General features: G+C 39.9%; 3 protein-coding genes across 3 annotated transcripts; all 3 read left to right on the top strand.

The window, feature by feature from the left end:
• The first annotated feature begins 6,929 nt into the window (after positions 1–6,929).
• LOC116222466 (protein asteroid homolog 1-like) lies at positions 6,930–17,076 on the top strand. The gene is made up of 2 exons (XM_031576696.2): positions 6,930–8,550; positions 17,036–17,076. Exon 1 carries the CDS (start codon positions 6,930–6,932, stop codon positions 8,241–8,243), a length of 1,314 nt encoding a protein of 437 aa, XP_031432556.1. The 3' UTR covers positions 8,244–8,550; positions 17,036–17,076.
• On the top strand, positions 15,290–17,529 carry LOC105908873 (protein asteroid homolog 1-like; the record flags this gene model as incomplete). The annotated part of the gene is made up of 3 exons (XM_031576941.1): positions 15,290–16,699; positions 16,822–17,035; positions 17,441–17,529. Coding segments are annotated over exons 1-3 (1,680 nt in total), but the record flags the coding sequence as incomplete, so codon positions are not given.
• On the top strand, positions 17,502–18,706 carry LOC116222467 (protein asteroid homolog 1-like). Its single transcript, XM_031576697.1, has 2 exons — positions 17,502–17,609; positions 18,128–18,706. The coding sequence occupies exons 1-2, from the start codon at positions 17,545–17,547 to the stop codon at positions 18,561–18,563; spliced, it is 501 nt and encodes a 166-aa protein (XP_031432557.1). The 5' UTR covers positions 17,502–17,544; the 3' UTR covers positions 18,564–18,706.
• Positions 18,707–19,323: the final 617 nt, after the last annotated feature.

The following is a 19,323-nucleotide window of genomic DNA, read 5'->3' on the forward strand; positions in this document are numbered from 1 at the left end:
ATCATTTATATATGTGTGTGTGTGTGCACGTGTATGTGTGTGTGTGTGTGGGTGCGTGCGTCATGACTAGCTAGCTGTTGCTTTTCCAGGAATGCATATCGTTTAATATATGATCCAATTGTTTGTTTTCTGTCTTGGTGTTGGCAAATAATGAATCTAGGACACCTTGTTTTAAGGTTTATTAAAAAAAAATAATTTACAAGTTTATTCTCAATTATCCACACAGAGAATTGTTTTCGTACGTGCAAAACACAAGAAAAAATAAATAAACAACCGATAAAAAACAATCTTTGCAATGGTCATTCCTTATTGGCTGTTGGCTTAAGCCTTAAGGAGACAAAACTGCTGTCACGAACGGAGACTGGAAACTATAGGGCGCCGTTTGTAAAATGTTGCACGTTCGAAAATCCTGCTCAGTTTTCGTACATTTAGCATTATCATATGGAAAAAAAAGCATGACAATATTCAAATGTCACTTTTTCAAGCATTTAGAGATAAATTCATGTAAATTCATGCGATAACTTTTCCAAGGATAATTTTTGGCAGTAACACAAAGTTGTTAAATAATATAAATCTTTCATCTAAATGTTAATGTTAAATGTTAAATGTAAATGTTAAATATAAACGTAAATGTCCGATGTTATATATAAATGTTAAATATAAGTTTTAAATGTAAATGTTAAATGTAAATACAAATATCAAATGCTAAATGTAAATGTTAAATGTAAATGTTAAATGTAAATGTAAAATGTAAATGTAAATGTAAAATGTAAATGTAAATGTAAATGTTCAGTCTACATTTCAGACTTGACGACAGAACATTACAATATTTACAGTAATTCATAGCTTTCAGTAACACTACCAGGGATACCTTGCGGGCAAAAGCGAAGATGTCGACCAACAGTGGACATCGTCGAGCAGTGCAACCTACTCAATTACGATCGCCATCAAACACAGATCATACCACAATAGCCAGACAGAGATATCTAGAAAAAAATTACATTTTGGGAACCTGTGATCCCTTTACTGCACCCGCTGATATTTGTATTTCTATAACGTCGTAGAAGTCCCTGCCTGAGCTCCAGTTTGGAGATATTTACATATATCTAATAGAAAATCCGTCCCCCTACACACCTCAAAAACTGAAAGCCTACCAAAAGCACAGATAGTCATTTAATTTTCAGAAGGGGATGGGTTCATAACGATGTCGTCTGGAAGGTGAAAACTAATAAACATCTTCATTATCAGAGCAAAGATGATTGCCATTTGATAGCTAGCTACCAGCTAGCGAGCTACATGCTGTTAGCTAGCAGCCTTTAGCCTACCCAACACTGTTCTTTATCATTTGACACAATTTCCTGGTTAACACAAGTACAACCACCTGGTCTGGCGAATGCCAACTGAAATTATCTTCCCAAGTATTTTCTACTGGCATTGTAGTATTACCAGTTGGATGACAAAATACAGTAGCCTAGCCTACTTGCTTAGGTACTTGTCGCAATCTCAGAGCAGAAACCGGGTAATCCAATTTTAATCGTGTTGATGCTTTGTTTCTTGACTTTATTTCTTGATCTATTCCCGCTTTAGGTAGTTATTCTGATAAATGAGGCGACCAAAACAGGGTTAATGCTTTTATTGCAAGCTCCAAAAATAAGGCTACTTTACTGCCCGCCTGAGAAAAGTTGACCCAGAAGACGTCTACAATCAACTGGAAACAGCCGGGCTTGTCTCCTCGCCGATTTGAACAGCCAACCGAGCAACAACTGTCTGGCATTTTACTACCTATGTCAGACAATTTTAAAGCGGATATATTAAATAATCTTGAATGAAAGATGGTCAGTTCCTGTATAAATTCCAGTGGTAGACAGCTGTGGAGTGTATTTCTTGCCCGCATGCTGGTAATTCTGACGTGACGTGAAAACTATGAAAGCCAATTACCGTAAATATTGTAAGGTTCAGTCTTCAAATCTGACATGTAGACTGAACATTTAACATTTACATTTACATTTAACATTTACATTTAACACTTATATATAACATTCAACATTTACGTTTATATTTAACATTTACATTTAACATTTACATTTATATTTAACATTTACATTTAGATTAAACATTTTTATAAAACAATTGGGTTCTATTGAATTATTTAGCTGTTTCTGATTGGACGAGAGACGTTCCATGAGTTGGAATATCCCAGGACATCCCAACTCGGACTTTTCACAGCTAACAATAAATCACTCCGCGATGAAACATTCTATAGCACGTTGATACAATTAAGCGATAACCGTTAATTCAAAGTTCTTATAATTCCAAAAGACGTTGACAATGGAACTATTTTTTTGTTGCGGAGAAACAATGGCGAAATAAACATTTTTAATCAATAACTTCGTGTTTAAATGTTAATTGGTTGACTATAAAATTGTTTTATAAAAGCAATATAGTACTCGTGCAAGTGGGGTAGGTAAGGGATATTCCCACGGGTGTTGTTGCCTGCGCCACTCGGCCTCCGGCCTCGTGGCTACGGCCGAACACCACCCGTGGGAATATCCCTTACCTACCCCACTCGCACTCGTACTATATTGCTTAAATATTATTCAACAACTTTGTGTTACTGCCAAACATTATACTTACATGAATATCTCTCTAAATGTTTGAAAAAGTAACATTTGAATATTGTTGTGCTTTTTTCCCCATATGATAATGCTAAATGTACCAAAACTGAGCAGGGTTTTAGAACGTGCGATATTTTACAAACGGCGCCCCATAGGAAACAAGGTATTGGATACAAACGCTCAAGGCGTGTTTTACTTAAAATAATCGAAAGACCACGATGGGCAAACAAGGCAAGAACACGAGACTCAGTACACAGGACGTAGCCGCTTGCTACTTACAAACAATGAGCCTCATTTATAAAACGTACTTATGCACAGATTTGATCTTAGAGTGTTCGTCCGATTAAATACGTGGAAAAGGACGTATCTCTACCTCTGGTTCTAAGTACATTTCCTTGTGGCAATACTGGAGTACTGCAGGAATTCGGAACTCTCCGAAATTCATGTCTAATAGGTATTCATTTTAATTCCACACGTGTAAAACATTTAGCTCAATTCATAGCCTATAAAAAGCCTGATAGTGACTTAGTTTTCAGTAGGAGATATTGGCGTTGTTAGAGGATATTGCCAACCGCGCAATAAGGAGAGAAAGGGTTTTTCGTGATCGCGCAGGATGATGTATGGCTAATAAGCAGGTACCACTTGCCAAGAACAGCTCTTTTAGAGCTTTGTGCCCAAATGGGCTCTCAGACGCACCTGATGCAACCAGGCCATACCCGTTCAGGTTCAGGTTTTGTCTGTTTTTGGGTTCCTGGCTACAGGAACATTCCAACGAGAAATTGGAGACCAATCGGGTATATCCCAGTCATCTTTAAGCAGAATTTTGCCCGATGTTCTTCGCGGTATTATCCCTCTATGTCCGAAATATATTACATTTTATTACACGTCCCCCCCGTCGCCCCCGTGATCTCCGCCTATGGGCATGAACCAGGAGCATGTGAGCTCATAGCAACACAGTTCTGAAAGTGGCAAGAATCTCACTGTCAGATGACATATGCCAGGAAATCTTGACACTTTGATAGAAAAAGTACAGTATCAGGGTCATCGTTTGCACAATCATAAATGGGACAAGTACATTTTAAGGTGCTTAAGGTGATCATTTATCAACACCGAGGTAAGAACAGTATGATCTATAGCGGTCTGGAGAGAGGTTGATTGAAATAAAGATGAAACTGAGGAAGGAGAATCAAGAGTTCTGAGTTGTGTCATTTTTTGGTTCATTTCAGTTATTCCATAGGCAAGGGTTGCAGAGGTTTTTTGTAACTTCCCCCTCATTTCATCAACTCTGGCTTCCAGACCTCTAAACACTGAAACACACGCGAGTGACAAGGTGATTTGCTGGTCTTGAGAGGTGTCAAGCATGAGTCTCCCAAGCTCCCTCCAAGGGGTAGGCAGTCCACATGGTGGTAGAGAATCACAAACATCAGATAGAGATGGAGATGCCATTATCATGTCAGAGTAAGAAGTGGAGTAACGTGGTTTGGATTTGTAGAATCTCCACTTTGAGTGTGGGAAATTGATGATCATTTCGAAACACTGTTAATGATTTCCGAATATATATTAATCAAGTGCCTTGTATCAATATATACCTTGTATGAATCATGTGCTTATGTAAGATGGAACATGGCTTTTCTATGTTTCTGTGTGTGTGTGTGTAACTTAGATTATTAGGTGCCACTTAGTGTGCATATGTGCAAGAGCATGTTTAGACCAGAAGTGATAGGAAGGGTCGAACTATGCTTCTTTCGACCTTGTGCAAAACAGACATCCTTGCAAGACAGGGAGCCCCGAACGTCGGAGACCCACCACGTGGCTATCCCTGCTGACAGAGAACGCTAAACTTCTATCTATATTAAACTTGTGTGATGTGTTTAATATTGCTTCTCTCTCGTCTGCTGCAGTCTAGGAGTAGGCTCTCTCTGAGGGAGGGCCCGTGCTTCTCTCCGACCTTCTGGGATGTCAGCGAGTCCGATTGCAATTGTTATTGAATAAATATACTGATCTACAACTCCGGAGTCCTGAGATAACTTGAGAGTGAATTTTCACATATCAGAAATGGATTGGGATTTCTGGTGTATTTTTTGTGCAAGAAGACAACTGGCATCTGGTACCATGGGAAAAGGAGGTGGAGAGACAGGAAATCTAGAAACATTTTGAACATTTAAGAAGGGCAGGGTCGGAGATGGGTGGAGAAGAGGAATAGGACATGAGAAGAGGTGGAGATATTAGGAGGATTCTGTTCAAAATCTAACAAGTTTGGAGATAAATTAGATTTGTTCTTAACCATAGGAAAAAAAGCAATGGCAACAAATAATATAAATCAATCCATCAATCAACATAACATGAGCATATATCATAATGTCCATACAAATTATCAATTGAATCGTGTATACCAGTTTAACTTGATTTGACAAAATAAAAAATGACAAGAACACAACCAAGTTAGATCACTGGTTCAAATCAATTCAAGTTCAAGTCAGTTCTGTCCCTGTTCAGGCCATTCTGTAGTGCAGCTGAAGGAGACAAGTTTGAACAACGAAAAGGAAGTTCAGGCGCCAGCCGCCAGATAGGTCAATTAATTTACTACAGCAATAACAAAAACAGTCCACACTCAACAAACTCTGCTACACTACGATTATTTAGTCATGCTTGGAACTAATCAAGGAGCAAAATGGCCGTCACTTGTAGATTGGTAGTTCCTGCACCGCTATGAAAACAGAAAGGCTGAAGGGGCCGATTAGGGGGGATTAGTGCTGTGAGTTCCTGCAGTGGAAAAGCGCATCTGGTTAGGCTCTTACTGTTTCATATATATTTTTTATTTTGTATTGGTAAGTTGTTCATTTAATCTGTGTATGTTTGTGTGGTAAGGTTGCACACATGAGTAGCTGACATCAAAGTAGACCTACAGTACACTGCATTCAATTTAATTTAGCCTCCAAAAGGTTCCCCAGTTTATATTGTATGTCATTTCTGGTGCAAAATAACGAAATGGCGTTATTTTGAGGAAATTTCTGTAATAAAGGATTTTTTAGCAGGCTATTCTGTACGATTTTTTATTATTATTATTATTATTCAGACAAGGCCTGCTACATGATTGTTGCGGCCAAGGCCTACATTCCACCTCATTTATTTGTTTGTTTATTTATTTAATAACTTACGCATTCATTCACTCATGAATTAATGCCTTCTGTATTCTAATGTTTCGTTTGTTGTCTCTCTGACGTTCCTTAGCAACCCTAGGGATTATTCATACATTTTGTTTCCCAAACTCAGCCTATGATTACATTTGATACACGTCGACATTCAGTTTCCAGTTATATAAACCTGGAAAACAGGAGAGACAGGAAATCGAAAAACATTTTGAATATTTAGGAAGGGCTGGGTTAGAGATGGGTGGAGATGAGTAATATGTTTACCTGTGACACGAGAGGGGGTAGAGATATAAGGAGGATTCTGTTCAAAATCTAACAAGTGTGGGGATGAAGTTTGGAGTTAAAGTTTGGAGAGCCATAGGAAAAAAAGCAATGGCAACAAATACTACGAATGAATGAATCAATCAATCAATCAACATCACATGAGCATATACCACAGTGTCCATAAAAAATAGCGATTGAATTGTGTACATAAACCAGCAAAACAGCACACCAGACGGACAACTCAAGAAGAGGACAGCAAGGAGCAGAATAGCAGACAAGAAAAAACCTAAATGGATTACTGCCCATTTCTCTTCCTCTTCTGATAAGCTTGGTGAGTGATTTGTTTCAAGAATAAAGTCGAAATGTCGAGAATAAAGTTAAGATACCATTTCAATGTTGAGAATAAAGACACGATGTTGGCTAGGTTGAGGACTTTCTGGTAGGCTGGTAGAGTCAAGAATAAGCATAAAGGGACATAAATGGTGGACTACAGTACAAGGAGACTGTTACTAGTTCCAGTGTTTGAATTTGTGTGAAGCCTGTATGAAGTCATTATTATCAGATAGTAAATCATAATTATGAGACACTAAGAGAGTTTTTTCAAGTGGCAGAGATGGGCTTCCATACAATACAATGCGATATATATTAGACAGAATAGATCAAACTTAAAGATCATTAAATAAAATAGCTAATATGGTGGCTTTTTTTAAGATAATCGGTCATGGTGAGATCATACTGTTTCTGATATGTAGCGTAGTAATGAGTTGTAGCTTAGTTTATATTAGATGATAAACAGGGATAAGGGGGTGGAAATAAAGGAAAGAGCATGAGTTATAAATGAATGTTCCCCTCTTTTTTCTTTCTGGCAGTCTTGCTGACAACCTCACAGACAAACAACATGGGAGTCAGAGGATTAAAGTCTTACATAGAGGGAAATAGTCTGTTTTTAAAAGACTGCTATTTTAAAGGTAGCAAGATAATTATAGATGGTTGTAATCTGTTTAATAGTCTTTACCACAAATCAAAATTGGATCTGAAGCATGGTGGAGATTATTACGCTTTTGAGATTTTGATCAAGGACTTTTTTAAGGCTTTGAAGAACTGCAACATAAAGCCCTATGTTATCCTTGATGGAGGATGTGACCACACTGGCAAAAAACTGGAAACCCTCAAGAAACATGCCCGAAACCGTATTCAAATTGGCAAAGATTTATCTTTAGGGGGGCAGATACCTGCCAGTAGAGCTATTAAGCCAGTACTCTTGAAAATTGTTTTCAAACAGATCCTCATTCATCTGAAGATACCATTTGTTCACTGCATGGAAGAGGCTGACTGGGAAATCGCTGCTTTGGCAAATCAGTGGAATTGTCCAGTTCTGTCTGATGACAGTGACTTCTTTATCTTTGACCTGAAAGCAGGAGTTTTACCCATTAAACATTTCAAGTGGAAAAAAGGTCTCCAGAAATCCATCCCAACCAAAATATTTTTTGTCTCAGATTTCTGTGAGTGTTTCAACAACATGAACAAGCAGCTTCTCGTTACTTCTCTCCCTCTCTTTGCTGCCTTAGCAGGGAATGACTATGTAAACAAAGTCACTGTGAGAGGATCTTTCAGCTGGGAGCAATTCTCCAGCTGCAGTGGATACCATGCTCGTCTCGATGGTATCCTCCATTGGTTGTCTGGCTTCCCAAATACAAAGAAAGCTATTGGTGCTGTGCTTGGTTTGCTCGGAGATCAGAAGGACAGAGATCCAGTCCAGAAGGTTCTCACAGCGTGCCAGAATGAATATAAACTGACAAACGGCAACCTTGCCCAGTTCTTCTTGAATGGGGTCGCCCCCAGCAGGCTGCCAGTGGAACTGCAGGTTCTCCCTGGTTGGATCCGCATGCCATTGTATGAGGGGAAAATGAGCCTAATTGTCATTGAAGCCCTGGTTTTGCAAAGAGCTCACTTAAGCTCTCAAGTTGAGAATTTTGACCTCCCCAGCAGCAATGCGATCTCAAGGCCTATTCGCCAGGTGCTTTATGGCCTGCTGTTGTCTGGACAGAAGCAGAGGGATGATAGGAAGCCCAGCGTGGCCCGTGTGGACCCAGGAGAGTGCTATGTGGAAGAACATGACAGGGAGGGCTTGAGTCTGAGCACTTTCTGGGTAAAGGCTGCCTGTCCTGCTAGTCGGAAGAATCTACATCTGGAAACACTGAACAAAGTATAGTATACAATCATAATTCACTTTGCATTTGAGTGTTTCATTGGGTTGATGAATCCCAGGTAAAAAAAAGCTCTGATTTCTGTCTTGGTGTTCCAGGAACCACTAAATCTACGACTGCAAGTTCTCTGTGACACACTCGGTGTGCCCAATACCATTTCAACATCCATTGCAGCCAAATTCCAGCTACCTGTCTACGTCACATGCTATTGGCTGAGTAAAGCCGACCCACAGCCACATATAGAGCACCTGTGGTCTCTGCTGCTGGGATTTGTGTTTGGGGAGCTGAGTGGCCGATACAAGGGCCAGGAAGGTACATTTTCACAAAGGCTTGATGCCTAATCAATACATTACTCACCTGCTGCATTTTGACTAATTATTGAACCAGACATTTCAGAAGGCAATAGCACTGAAAGTCACACTAGTAGATTTTAGGAAGGGAAGCTGCATAAGGAATCACATCCTCCTTATTCATTAAATCATTCTGTGGGGACAGGAAAGATCAGGAAGCAAGTGCTATGGTCTAGAGTTGACTAGCTACTACCACTAGTTTCAGACTGGGGAGGCACGATGATAGTTTCCTTAATTAAATAACTGTAAGCAGAATGAATCATACAGCACAGTAGTACATGCAGTGGAAGTTCAGTTCCTCTCAATGAGCATAGGTGAAGGGACAGAGAGTAAGGAAAATCAGCAGTGTGCCCTCCTCTGAACAATGTGGTTTTGTTTCTGCAGATATAGCGCTGGTGTTGAATCGACTGAACAGCCTGCGGCTTTACTATACGTTTGGAGGCCCTGACCTGGAGGCAGCTCACACCTACAGCCAATGGCAGGGGTGCATGAAAGACAGTTACAGGCTCAACCAACTGTTGTGCCTCCCTCTGCCTGAGCCAGAACTTGCACGGTATGTTTATCTCCCTGTGGCCCTTTAACGTACTGCACACTACCATAGAATTATAGATTGGTGTGCAAGATCCTTAGGAAGCTGGGGTTCTTCCTCAATACCACATCTCTATGTGTTCAGCTCTTCTATCTTGGATATGGGTATGATCATTACCCTGCCATAATGTGTGGTCTCACCTTTTAACATGTTGGTCAGAATGAGTATCTTTGTGCCTTGTAAGACATGTTGATGTGTTGCACACTTACTGTGTTATTTATTTAATGTTATTTTTATTAATTCCTTAAATTACTCACAAGATAGTTTGTGGATTGACAAGAGTCAGTGACAGTTTTTCTTTCCACCATGTTAAACATGCCATATAAATAACGTTATACTGAAAGGCTCACATTTGTAAGTGGTCTACCCATGGGGTTTGAAGCATGAAGTGTCAGTAAGCCAGGTCAAAACACTAAGGCACTGGCCTTAGTCAGTAATGTATTTTTAGAGAAAGGCATGTCTCTACCTCCTGTCTTTCTCAGGCTTTACTGTGGACCCTTGGTGCACCAAGCTGCTCTGAGGCTGAGGAGAGGCGTGACCCCGGAGTCATTGCTCAGTGCAGGGCCCATCGCCATGCAGCTCTTCAGAGATCTAGAGCATGCTGTGCTGGACTCCCTGGATGCCGATGTTCGGACCAGGTTACAGAAAGCATCACGACGAGATCACCCAAGGGAGAGACCAGCCCGGTCTGTAGGGAATGTGGAGGAACTGGCCACACAATTCACACAGATGTTTGAACAGGAGGATGATGATGAAGACTATGGCGGCAGGAGTGGCAAGGCAAAGACTGAGGATGAGGATGGGGAAATCTATAGAGATGCGTGCCTCATCCGCACCAGACACAAGAAGAAGAGCTGGGCTCTGCGAGCTGACAGTCCTGTTCAGCTGAAGAAACGAGAGAGAGTTTGCTGGGCCTGAGCAACACGGTGACTGTACACAGGACAGGACTTTTTTCAGCACTTAAAGCAGTTCAATCTGTGCACTTTGTTAAATCTGATGGATGTTTTGGACACCATAAAATGCACACTATGATGAATATTTGCTAATCGTTTAATGTTTTTCAGTTTTTTAGACTTGTGATTGATAATCTACTGTAATTTATAGGTTTTGTTGTACCAACTATTTAAAAAATTATAGTATATGTGACCGAGGATACTCTTTTCTGATTTCTAATTTAAAGGTTTTTAATTTCTGTATTTTCTGCTTGGATCCCTGACTTTGTTTTCATGCACCCATCCAGAGTCAGGATGGGCGGATCCCTCATAGACAATTTGTGAACTTTAAACTGTAATTTAAAAGATCACAAGATGTTGATGCATTGAAGGCCTAGTTGTTAGGGGTTGGTTGTTAGTCATGTAGTTTGATGAATACTATTTGTTCCTACACTTGAAACACAATCAGTTCATTCGGCTGGAAGCATCAAGTGCAAGTAAATTTCAGTGTTGGAAAAGTCTGTGGAAATATTCCATTGGGGCATAATTTATTTGTGTGTGTGTGTTCACGTGTGTGTGTGTGTGTGTGTGTATGTGCACGTGCGTGTGTGTGTGTGCGTGTGCGTGTGTCTGTGTGTCTCATGACTAGCTAGCTGTTGCTTTTCCAAGAATACATATCATTTTATACATGATCCAATTGTTTGTTTTCTGTCTTGGTGTTGGCAAATAATGAATCTAGGACACCTCGTTTTAAGGTTGATTCAAATTGAATATACAAGTTTATTCTCAATTATCCACACAGAGAGTTGTTTTAACATGTGCTAAACACAATGAAAAATAAATAAACGAGATAAAAAACAATCTTTACAATCGTCATTCCTTATTGGCCTAAGCCTGTACACAATAAATACACCATTTTCAACCAATTTGTCAATCTGGCAAACCTACATTCTATTGCGCAGTTTATCTTTCTGCGCAGGCTATTGCTTTTAAGTCACCTAACTGAGCAAAGATTTTTATAAGAATTAAATACATTCAGCATTTTTTAAGTAACCCTACTAATACGATGTTTGCAAATTTGTTCATACTGAGTAGTGACAAGGCTAGGGTGCTTGTTTCCTCAACTGAGACTTGATAGGCTACTGATAAGCTGAGAGAGGAACTGACTGACTACCAGGTTACCGACAGCAAGGAGTTACCTTAAGGAACAGAGAGTGGACAGACTCTGGGGCCTTGTAGGGAAAGATGAGCGCTTCAGTCAGCTGGCTAGGCTGATGAAGGCATTGCTTTGCATTCCACATAGTAATGCCTCCTCAGAGAGGACTTTCAGTATGGTAAAAAAAATTGTTACAGAAAATAGAACTAGTTTGAATAACAGCACTTTGTGCGCTCTCTTATCTTGCTAAATTAACTTTACTAAGCCTGCTTCAAAGTACACCCCATCTAAAAAGACACTTAGGGCAGCCAAGTCAGCCACCTACATATACAACACTACAAAAAAAGTAGTTTTAAGACCTGTGCAAGTTACATTAACTGTTTATGTGATGTTTTTTATGAATTATTTATTCTTGAATTGTTTTGTTGTATTAGAAAATTTCATGAATTGATAATAAGTTATTGCAATAGTTAGTTGGTCTAATAATAATGTTGATCTTTTGTTCAACATTATTGTCACTATGTTCATTGCACATACATAATAATGAATAAAAAAATATTTTTTTGTTAATAAATACAGTTATTGTGTATTTATTTATATACTGAAGACTACATAATATATAATAAATACGTTGTCTATAAACACTTATATACACAACATCCCTCCCCCCGGCCCCCCTCACCCCCACCCCGACCCTCCCGCCACTGTCGCCAAAATCTACCGGATTTTTCTACTCAAATGTTGGCAGGTATGTATGTATATAAGACACTTGCTCTGTATTCATGTTCTGTAGAACATTATTCTAATCCCATGATGTCAGTGGTAATCTGTTTTTTTTGTATCTATAATTTGTACAGCTTTCATGGAAATATGAACAAGGTCAGACAGAGCTAGCTATTGGATAGACCTAATGCTAGCTTCAAGGGCACTATGTGACACAATCTGAGGCTAATCTGCCATCCGACATAAATCTCACCAAATAAACTCTGATACAGTACAGTTGATGCATAATATGGTATTTCGGAAAAATATTTGAATATAAATCAATATTTACCACAATGTTCTAACATTAGATCAAGGATGGCTTTCTCACATTTAACGTCCGTTTAGCTCACTATAGCTACCATCATCAGACAGAGCTAGCTACATTGGATAGACCTGATGTTAGCTTAGGAGCACCAGTCAGTTAAGGATGGGTTTACCACAATGCTTTAACTTTACATCAATGATGGCTTCCTTCCACAGCTAACGTTGGCTACAATCAGGGGACAAACAGCTAGCTAGTTAACATTCGTATACCAGTATTAGTTGACCTTAACTTGGATGTGTTTTTTGGCTAGCTCGGTGAGTTCGCGCACTTTTGCTGCAACCTGTTCGTTCGTTCAGTTGTGACAGTTGATCCAACGGATGACAGAGGAGGAGTCTGGCGCATTGAGTTGTGTTGATAACCATAGACATATATACATAGACCCTTGGCTCGCGTGTCAACTCGCCGCCATCTTGGGGAGGTGATGACTGGCCAGTAAACACACGCAAGTGAATGGGGGAGCTCCTGCTTTTCTGGATAAAAAGCACTATAGCGTTTACATTTCTCAACCGATTTCATTGATTCGTTTATATATTGAATGGTTTATGATCTACGAGGAATAAAAAAAAAAGTTTTGTCTGCATGTTACTTAGAATCTTGATAGTAAGGCTATAAATAAAGTGCTATGGAACATACTGCCTATAGACATCAGGGAAGCCAGCTCGCTTAACATCTTTAAAAGAAAACTAAAAACGTACCTCTTCACATTAGCCTTTAACTAGCTACCACTTAGCACTATATATATATATATAAATACTTTTAATTTAATTTAATTTAATTTAATTTAAATCTCTACTGGTGATATTAAGGGGTTAGATTAAATATATCTCTATAATTATAATTTAATTTTTTTGCACTATATCTGAGTTATGTTTCTTTGATGTCTATTTTTATGTGCATGTCATTTCTTATGCATATTATGTATTTGCTGTAAAGCACTTTGAGCTGCATTCTTTTGCATGAAAGGTGCTATATAAATAAAGTTTTATTATTATTAATATTATAAATTGCCACAGGCATATGTACATACATCATATATGTCTATGATAATCGCTGCTAGACGCTCACTGTTCTTGTGCTCCCACAGCTCATTCACTTTGAAATACTGAAACAAAATCTAAATAATCGAAATAGTGCTTCTTTAACTACTAATATTGAATTTGACCATCATTGAGAAAAACGGAACAGAATCTGCAAATAGCCTAGCATAGCATACTCAAACTACTGACAGAGAAGGCAAATGTAAACAACCATCAAACACCTGCTTTCTATATTTTTATAGCAGTGAAATACACACATTCAAATATACACAGGGAGATCAATTTGTATCCAATTTGAAATGTGGCCTCCATGTTCCCCATCTTATATTGTATGTCATTTCTGGTGCAAAAAAACGGAATGGCGCTATTTTGAGGTCATTTTGCAATAACGGATTTTTTTTAGCAGGCTATGTTATGTGAAACGTTTATCAATGCTCCCTCAAACAAGGCCTGCTACATGGTTGTTGTGACCAAGTCGTACTGTCCACCTTATTTATTTGTTTATTAATGTATTTACTTACTAACCTACTAATTCATTCGGTCACGAATTTACCCCTTTTGTATTCTAATGTTTTGTTTGTTGTCTCTCTGGCGTTCTTGAGCAACCCTAGGGATTATTCATAAATTCCGTTTCCCAAACTCCCGTTTACAGTTTGATACACTTCAACTTTTGGTTTCCAGTTAGACTTATAAACCAAGTAAACAGCGCACCAGGCGGACAACTCAAGAGGAAAGCAAGGAGCAGAATAGCAGACAAGAAAATGCCTTTAATGGACTACTGACCATTTTTCTTCTTCTGATAAGCTTGGTAAGTGATTCCTTATGACTACATATTTAAACTGAAGACGGGGGGTTTGGGCCACATTAAAGGAAAAAATGGAAGAGGATATCAAAAAAGTATTTTGCATCTCGAGAATAAAGTCGAAATGTCGAGAATAAAGTTGGAATACCATTTTGAGAATAAAGACACAATATTACGTCAAGCATAAAGGAATAGCCTGTACGTTATTAATATGATACAGCTCAGTTAAGTTGCGGTTGCACCACTTCAGAAACTCATCATCGCACTCCAAGGATGTGGAGACGCATGTTGGTCAGCCATCAAGGTGAGTTTCTGAAGTGGTGTAACTATCGTCAACATTGCGACTTTTGGTATTTCAACTTTATCCTCGACATTTCACCTTTATTCTCGAAATGCAAAATAATAATAACATTTATTTTTTCACCCTTAAGGTGGCCCTAATAGGCGACTCATACAAACGAGTCTTACAAACAAATCTTACAAACAAGCATGTCTACCTATTTAAAATACATTAATGTATACAATACTATTTAAATACGTTAGCTATTACTCAGTAAGAAAAATCTATTCTGTGTGTCTTTGCAATGTGTTCGAAAGATCTGCTGAACAGGTGTATTATGCAGATCGTTTGCTCATTGGGAAAGCGTAGGGGCTTTCTACACCTGGCATTAAAATGCGTATTATTAAATATGCCGGATTTTCATCTGCTAGAGGGTGAGGGATTTAAATGTATTTCTAGCAGCTACAAGGAACCAGAGAAGGGTGACCAGCAAAGGAGTTACATGTGTCCCCTTTGGGGAAAATGTAACTGGGCCCGTCAACATATTTTTGTCTGAATAGCCAAGTCGCATTGCCCAAAATACTGATGTAGACCCATATTCAGCGAAGAAATTACACTGACAAGTATTATAGGCAGAATATGTGTGCGGGGGGAGGGGGCGTGGCGGGGGCGGTTACAAACATGAAAAAGAAGGGTACGGCACTGTAAACTGTTTTGGGAATCACTGGCACATCAGTGGGCCGCGGATTACTTTCTGGTCAGAATGGTGGTCCGTGGGACAAAACCAGTTGAAACCCCATGTATTAGATGATAAACAGGGATAAGGGGGTGAAAATATAGGAAAGAGAATGAGTTATAAATTAATGTTCTCCTCTTTTTTCTTTCTCGCAGTGTTGCTGACAACCTCGAAGACAGATATCATGGGAGTCAGAGGATTAAAGTCTTACATAGAGGGAAATAGTCTGTTTTTAAAAGACTGGAATTTTAAAGGTAGCAGGATAGTTATAGATGGTTGTAATCTGTGTAATATTCTTTACGGATCAAAATATGATCTGAAGCATGGTGGGGATTATTATGCTTTTGAGATTTTGATCAAGGACTTTTTTAAGGCTTTGAAGAACTGCAACATTAAGCCCTATGTTATCCTTGATGGAGGAAGTGACCACACTGACAAAAAACTGGAAACCCTCAAGCAACGTGCCCGAGACCGTATTAAAATTGGCAAAGATTTATCTTTAGGGCGGAGATGTTACAATGGTGGTATAAAGCCAGTACTCTTGGAAAGTGTTTTCAAACAGATCCTCATTCTTCTGAAGATACCATTTGTTCAGTGCATGGAAGAGGCTGACTGGGAAATCGCTGCTTTGGCAAATCAGTGGAATTGTCCAGTTCTGTCTGATGATAGTGACTTTTTTATCTTTGACCTGAAAGCAGGAGTTTTACCCATTACACATTTCCAGTGGCACAAAGGTCTCACCCAGAAATCCATCCCAGCCAAAATATTTTTAGTCTCAAATTTCTGTAAGGGTTTCAACAACATGAACAAGCAGCTTCTCCCTCTCTTTGCTGCCTTAGCAGGGAATGACTATGTAAACATACACACTATGATTGGATTTTTCAGCTGGGAGCAATTCTCCAGCTGCAGTGCTGCTTTCTCCAGATCCCATGCTCTTCTCGATGGTATCCTCCATTGGTTGTCTGACTTCCCGAATACAAAGAAAGCTATTGGTGCTGTGCTTGGTTTGCTCAGAGATCAGAACGACAGAGGTCCAGTCCAGAAGGCTCTCACAGCGTGCCAGAATGAATATCAACTGACAAAAGGCAACCTTGTCCAGTTCTTCTTGAATGGTGTCGCCCCCGGCAGGCTGCCAATGGAACTGCAGGTTCTCCCTGGCTGGATCCGCATGCCATTGTCTGAGGGAAAAATGAGCTCGGTCGTCATTGATGCCCTGGTTTTGCAGAGAGTACGATTAAGCTCTCAAGTTGAGAATTTTGACCTCCCCAGCAGCAATGCGATCTCAAGGCCTATTCGCCAGGTGCTTTATGGCCTGCTGTTGTCTGGACAGAAGCAGAGGGATGATAGGAAGCCCAGCGTGGCCTGTGTTGACCTAGCAGAGTGCTATGTGGAAGAATATGACAGGGAGGGCTTGAGTCTGAGCTCTTTCTGGGTAAAGGCTGCCTGTCCTGCTAATGGGAAGAATCTGCATCTGGACACACTGAACGAGGTACAGTATACAATCATAATTCATTTTTCATTTAAGAGATTCATTGGGTTGATAAATCCAAGGTAAAACAAACATTTCAACAAAGCTCTGAATTGACGGTGATGTCTGTCTTGGTGTTCCAGGAACCACTAGAACCACGACTGCAAGTTCTCTGTGACACACTCGGTGTGCCCAGTACCATTTCAACATCCATTGCAGCCAAATTCCAGCTACCTGTCCACGTCACATGCTATTGGCTGAGTAAAGCCGACCCACAGCCACATATAGAGCACCTGTGGTCTCTGCTGCTGGGATTTGTGTTTGGGGAGCTGAGTGGCCGATACAAGGGCCAGGAAGGTGATGCTTAATCCTTAATACATTACTTACCTGCTAGTGTGACTAACCATTGAACCAGACATTTCTGAAGGCAATAGCACTGAAAGTCACAGTAGTAGATTTTAGAAAGGGAAGCTGCATAGGGAATCACATCCTCCTTATTCATGAAATCATTCTGTGGGCACAGGAAAGAAGTGCCATAGTTTAGAGTTGGCTAGCTACTACCTCTGGTTTCAGATGTTTGCCCTCTGAAAGACTGGGGAGACACGATTATAGTTTCCTTAATTAAATAACTGTAAGAAAAATGAATCACACAACACAGCAGTACATGCAGTAGAAGTTTAGTTCCTCACAATGAGCATAGGTGAAGGAACAGAGAGTAAGGAAGATCAGCAGTGTGCCCTCTCTAAGGTTTTGTTTCTGCAGGTATAGCGCTGGTGTGGAATAGATTGAACCGCCTGCGGCTTTCCCCTACGACTAGAGGCCCTGACCTGGAGGCAGCTCACATCTACAGCCAATGGCAGGGGTGCATGAAAGACAGTTACAGGCTCAACCAACTGTTGTGCCTCCCTCTGCCTGAGCCAGAACTTGCACGGTATGTTTACCTCCCTGTGGCCCTTTATCCTACTGCACACTACCATAGAATTACAGATTGGTGCGCAAGATCCTTAGGAAGCTGGGGTTCTTCCTCAATACCACGTCTCTATGTGTTCAGCTCTTCTATCTTGGATATGGGTATGATCATTACCCTGTCATAATGTGTGGTCTCACCTTTTAACATGTTGGTCAGAATGAGTATCTTTGTGCCTTGTAAGACATGTTGATGTGTTGCACACTTACTGTGTTATTTATTTAATATTATTTTTATTAATTCCTTAAATTACTCACAAGATAGTTTGTGGACAGACAAGAGTCAGTGACAGTTTTTCTTTCCACCATGTTAAACATGCCATATAAATAACGTTATACTGAAAGGCCAATATTTGTGAGTGGTCTACCCATGGGGTTTGAAGCATGAAGTGTCAGTAAGCCAGGTCAAAACACTAAGGCACTGCCCTTAGTCAGTAAAGTATTTTTACTGAAAGGCATGTCTCTATCTCCTGTTATTCTCAGGCTTTACTGTGGACCCTTGGTGCACCAAGCTGCTCTGAGGCTGAGGAGAGGCGTGACCCCGGAGTCATTCCTCAGTGCAGAGCCCATCGCCATGCAGCTCTTCAGAGATCTAGAGCATGCTGTGCTGGACTCCCTGGATGCAGATGTTTGGGCCAGATTACAGAAAGCACCACGACGAGATCACCCAAGGGAGAGACGAGCCCGGTCTGTAGGGGATGTGGAGGAACTGGCCACACGATTCACACAGATGTTTGAAGAGGAGGATGATGATGAAGACTATGGCGGCAGGAGTGGCAAGGCAAAGACTGAGAATGAGGAGGAGGAAATCTACAGAGATGCGTGCCGCATCCGCACCAGACACAAGAAGAAGAGCAGGGCTCTGCGAACTCACAGTCCTGTTCAGCTGAAGAAACGAGAGAGAGTTTGCTGGGCCTGAGCAACACGGTGACTGTACACAGGAACTCAGGACTTTTTTCAGCACTTAAAGCAGTTCAATCTGTGCACTTTGTTAAATCTAATGAATGTTTTGGACACCATGAAATGCACACTATGATGAATATTTGCTAATCGTTTAATGTTTTAATGACTCAGTTTTTTAGACTTGTGATTGATAATCTACTGTAATTTATAGGTTTTGTTGTACCAACTATTTAAAAAATTATAGTATATGTGACCGGGGATACTCTTTTCGGATTTTTAATTGAAAGGTTTTTAATTTCTGTATTATCTGCTTTGATCCCTGACTTTGTTTTCATGCACCCATCCAGAGTCAGGATGGGTGGATCCCTCATAGACAATTTGTGAACTTTAGACAGTTATTTACACAAGATCACAAGATGTTGATGCATTGAAGGCCTAGTTGCTAGGTCTTGGTTGTTAGTCATGTAGTTTGATGAATACTATTTGTTCCTACACTTGAAACACAATCAGTTCATTCGGCTGGATCCATCAAGTGGAAGTAAACATCAGTGTTGGAAGAGTCTGTGGAAACATTCCATTGGCGGCATAATTTATATATGTGTGTGTGTGTGCACGTGTATGTGTGCGTCATGACTAGCTAGCTGTTGCTTTTCCAGGAATGCATATTATTTAATATATGATCCAATTGTTTGTTTTCTGTCTTGGTGTTGGCAAATAATGAATCTAGGACACCTTGTTTTAAGGTTTATTAAAACATTTTAATTTACAAGTTTCAT

Source organism: Clupea harengus, chromosome 11 (genome assembly GCF_900700415.2).
Source record: "Clupea harengus chromosome 11, Ch_v2.0.2, whole genome shotgun sequence".
NCBI lineage: Eukaryota > Metazoa > Chordata > Actinopteri > Clupeiformes > Clupeidae > Clupea > Clupea harengus.

Coding starts and splice junctions, on each gene's coding strand:
- LOC116222466 (XM_031576696.2), top strand. CDS start 6,930: ATGGGAGTCAGAGGATTAAAGTCTTACATAGAGGGAAATAGTCTGTTT.
- LOC116222467 (XM_031576697.1), top strand. CDS start 17,545: ATGAAAGACAGTTACAGGCTCAACCAACTGTTGTGCCTCCCTCTGCCT. Junction 17,610..18,127: donor CCTGAGCCAGAACTTGCACG/GTATGTTTACCT, acceptor TGTTATTCTCAG/GCTTTACTGTGGACCCTTGG.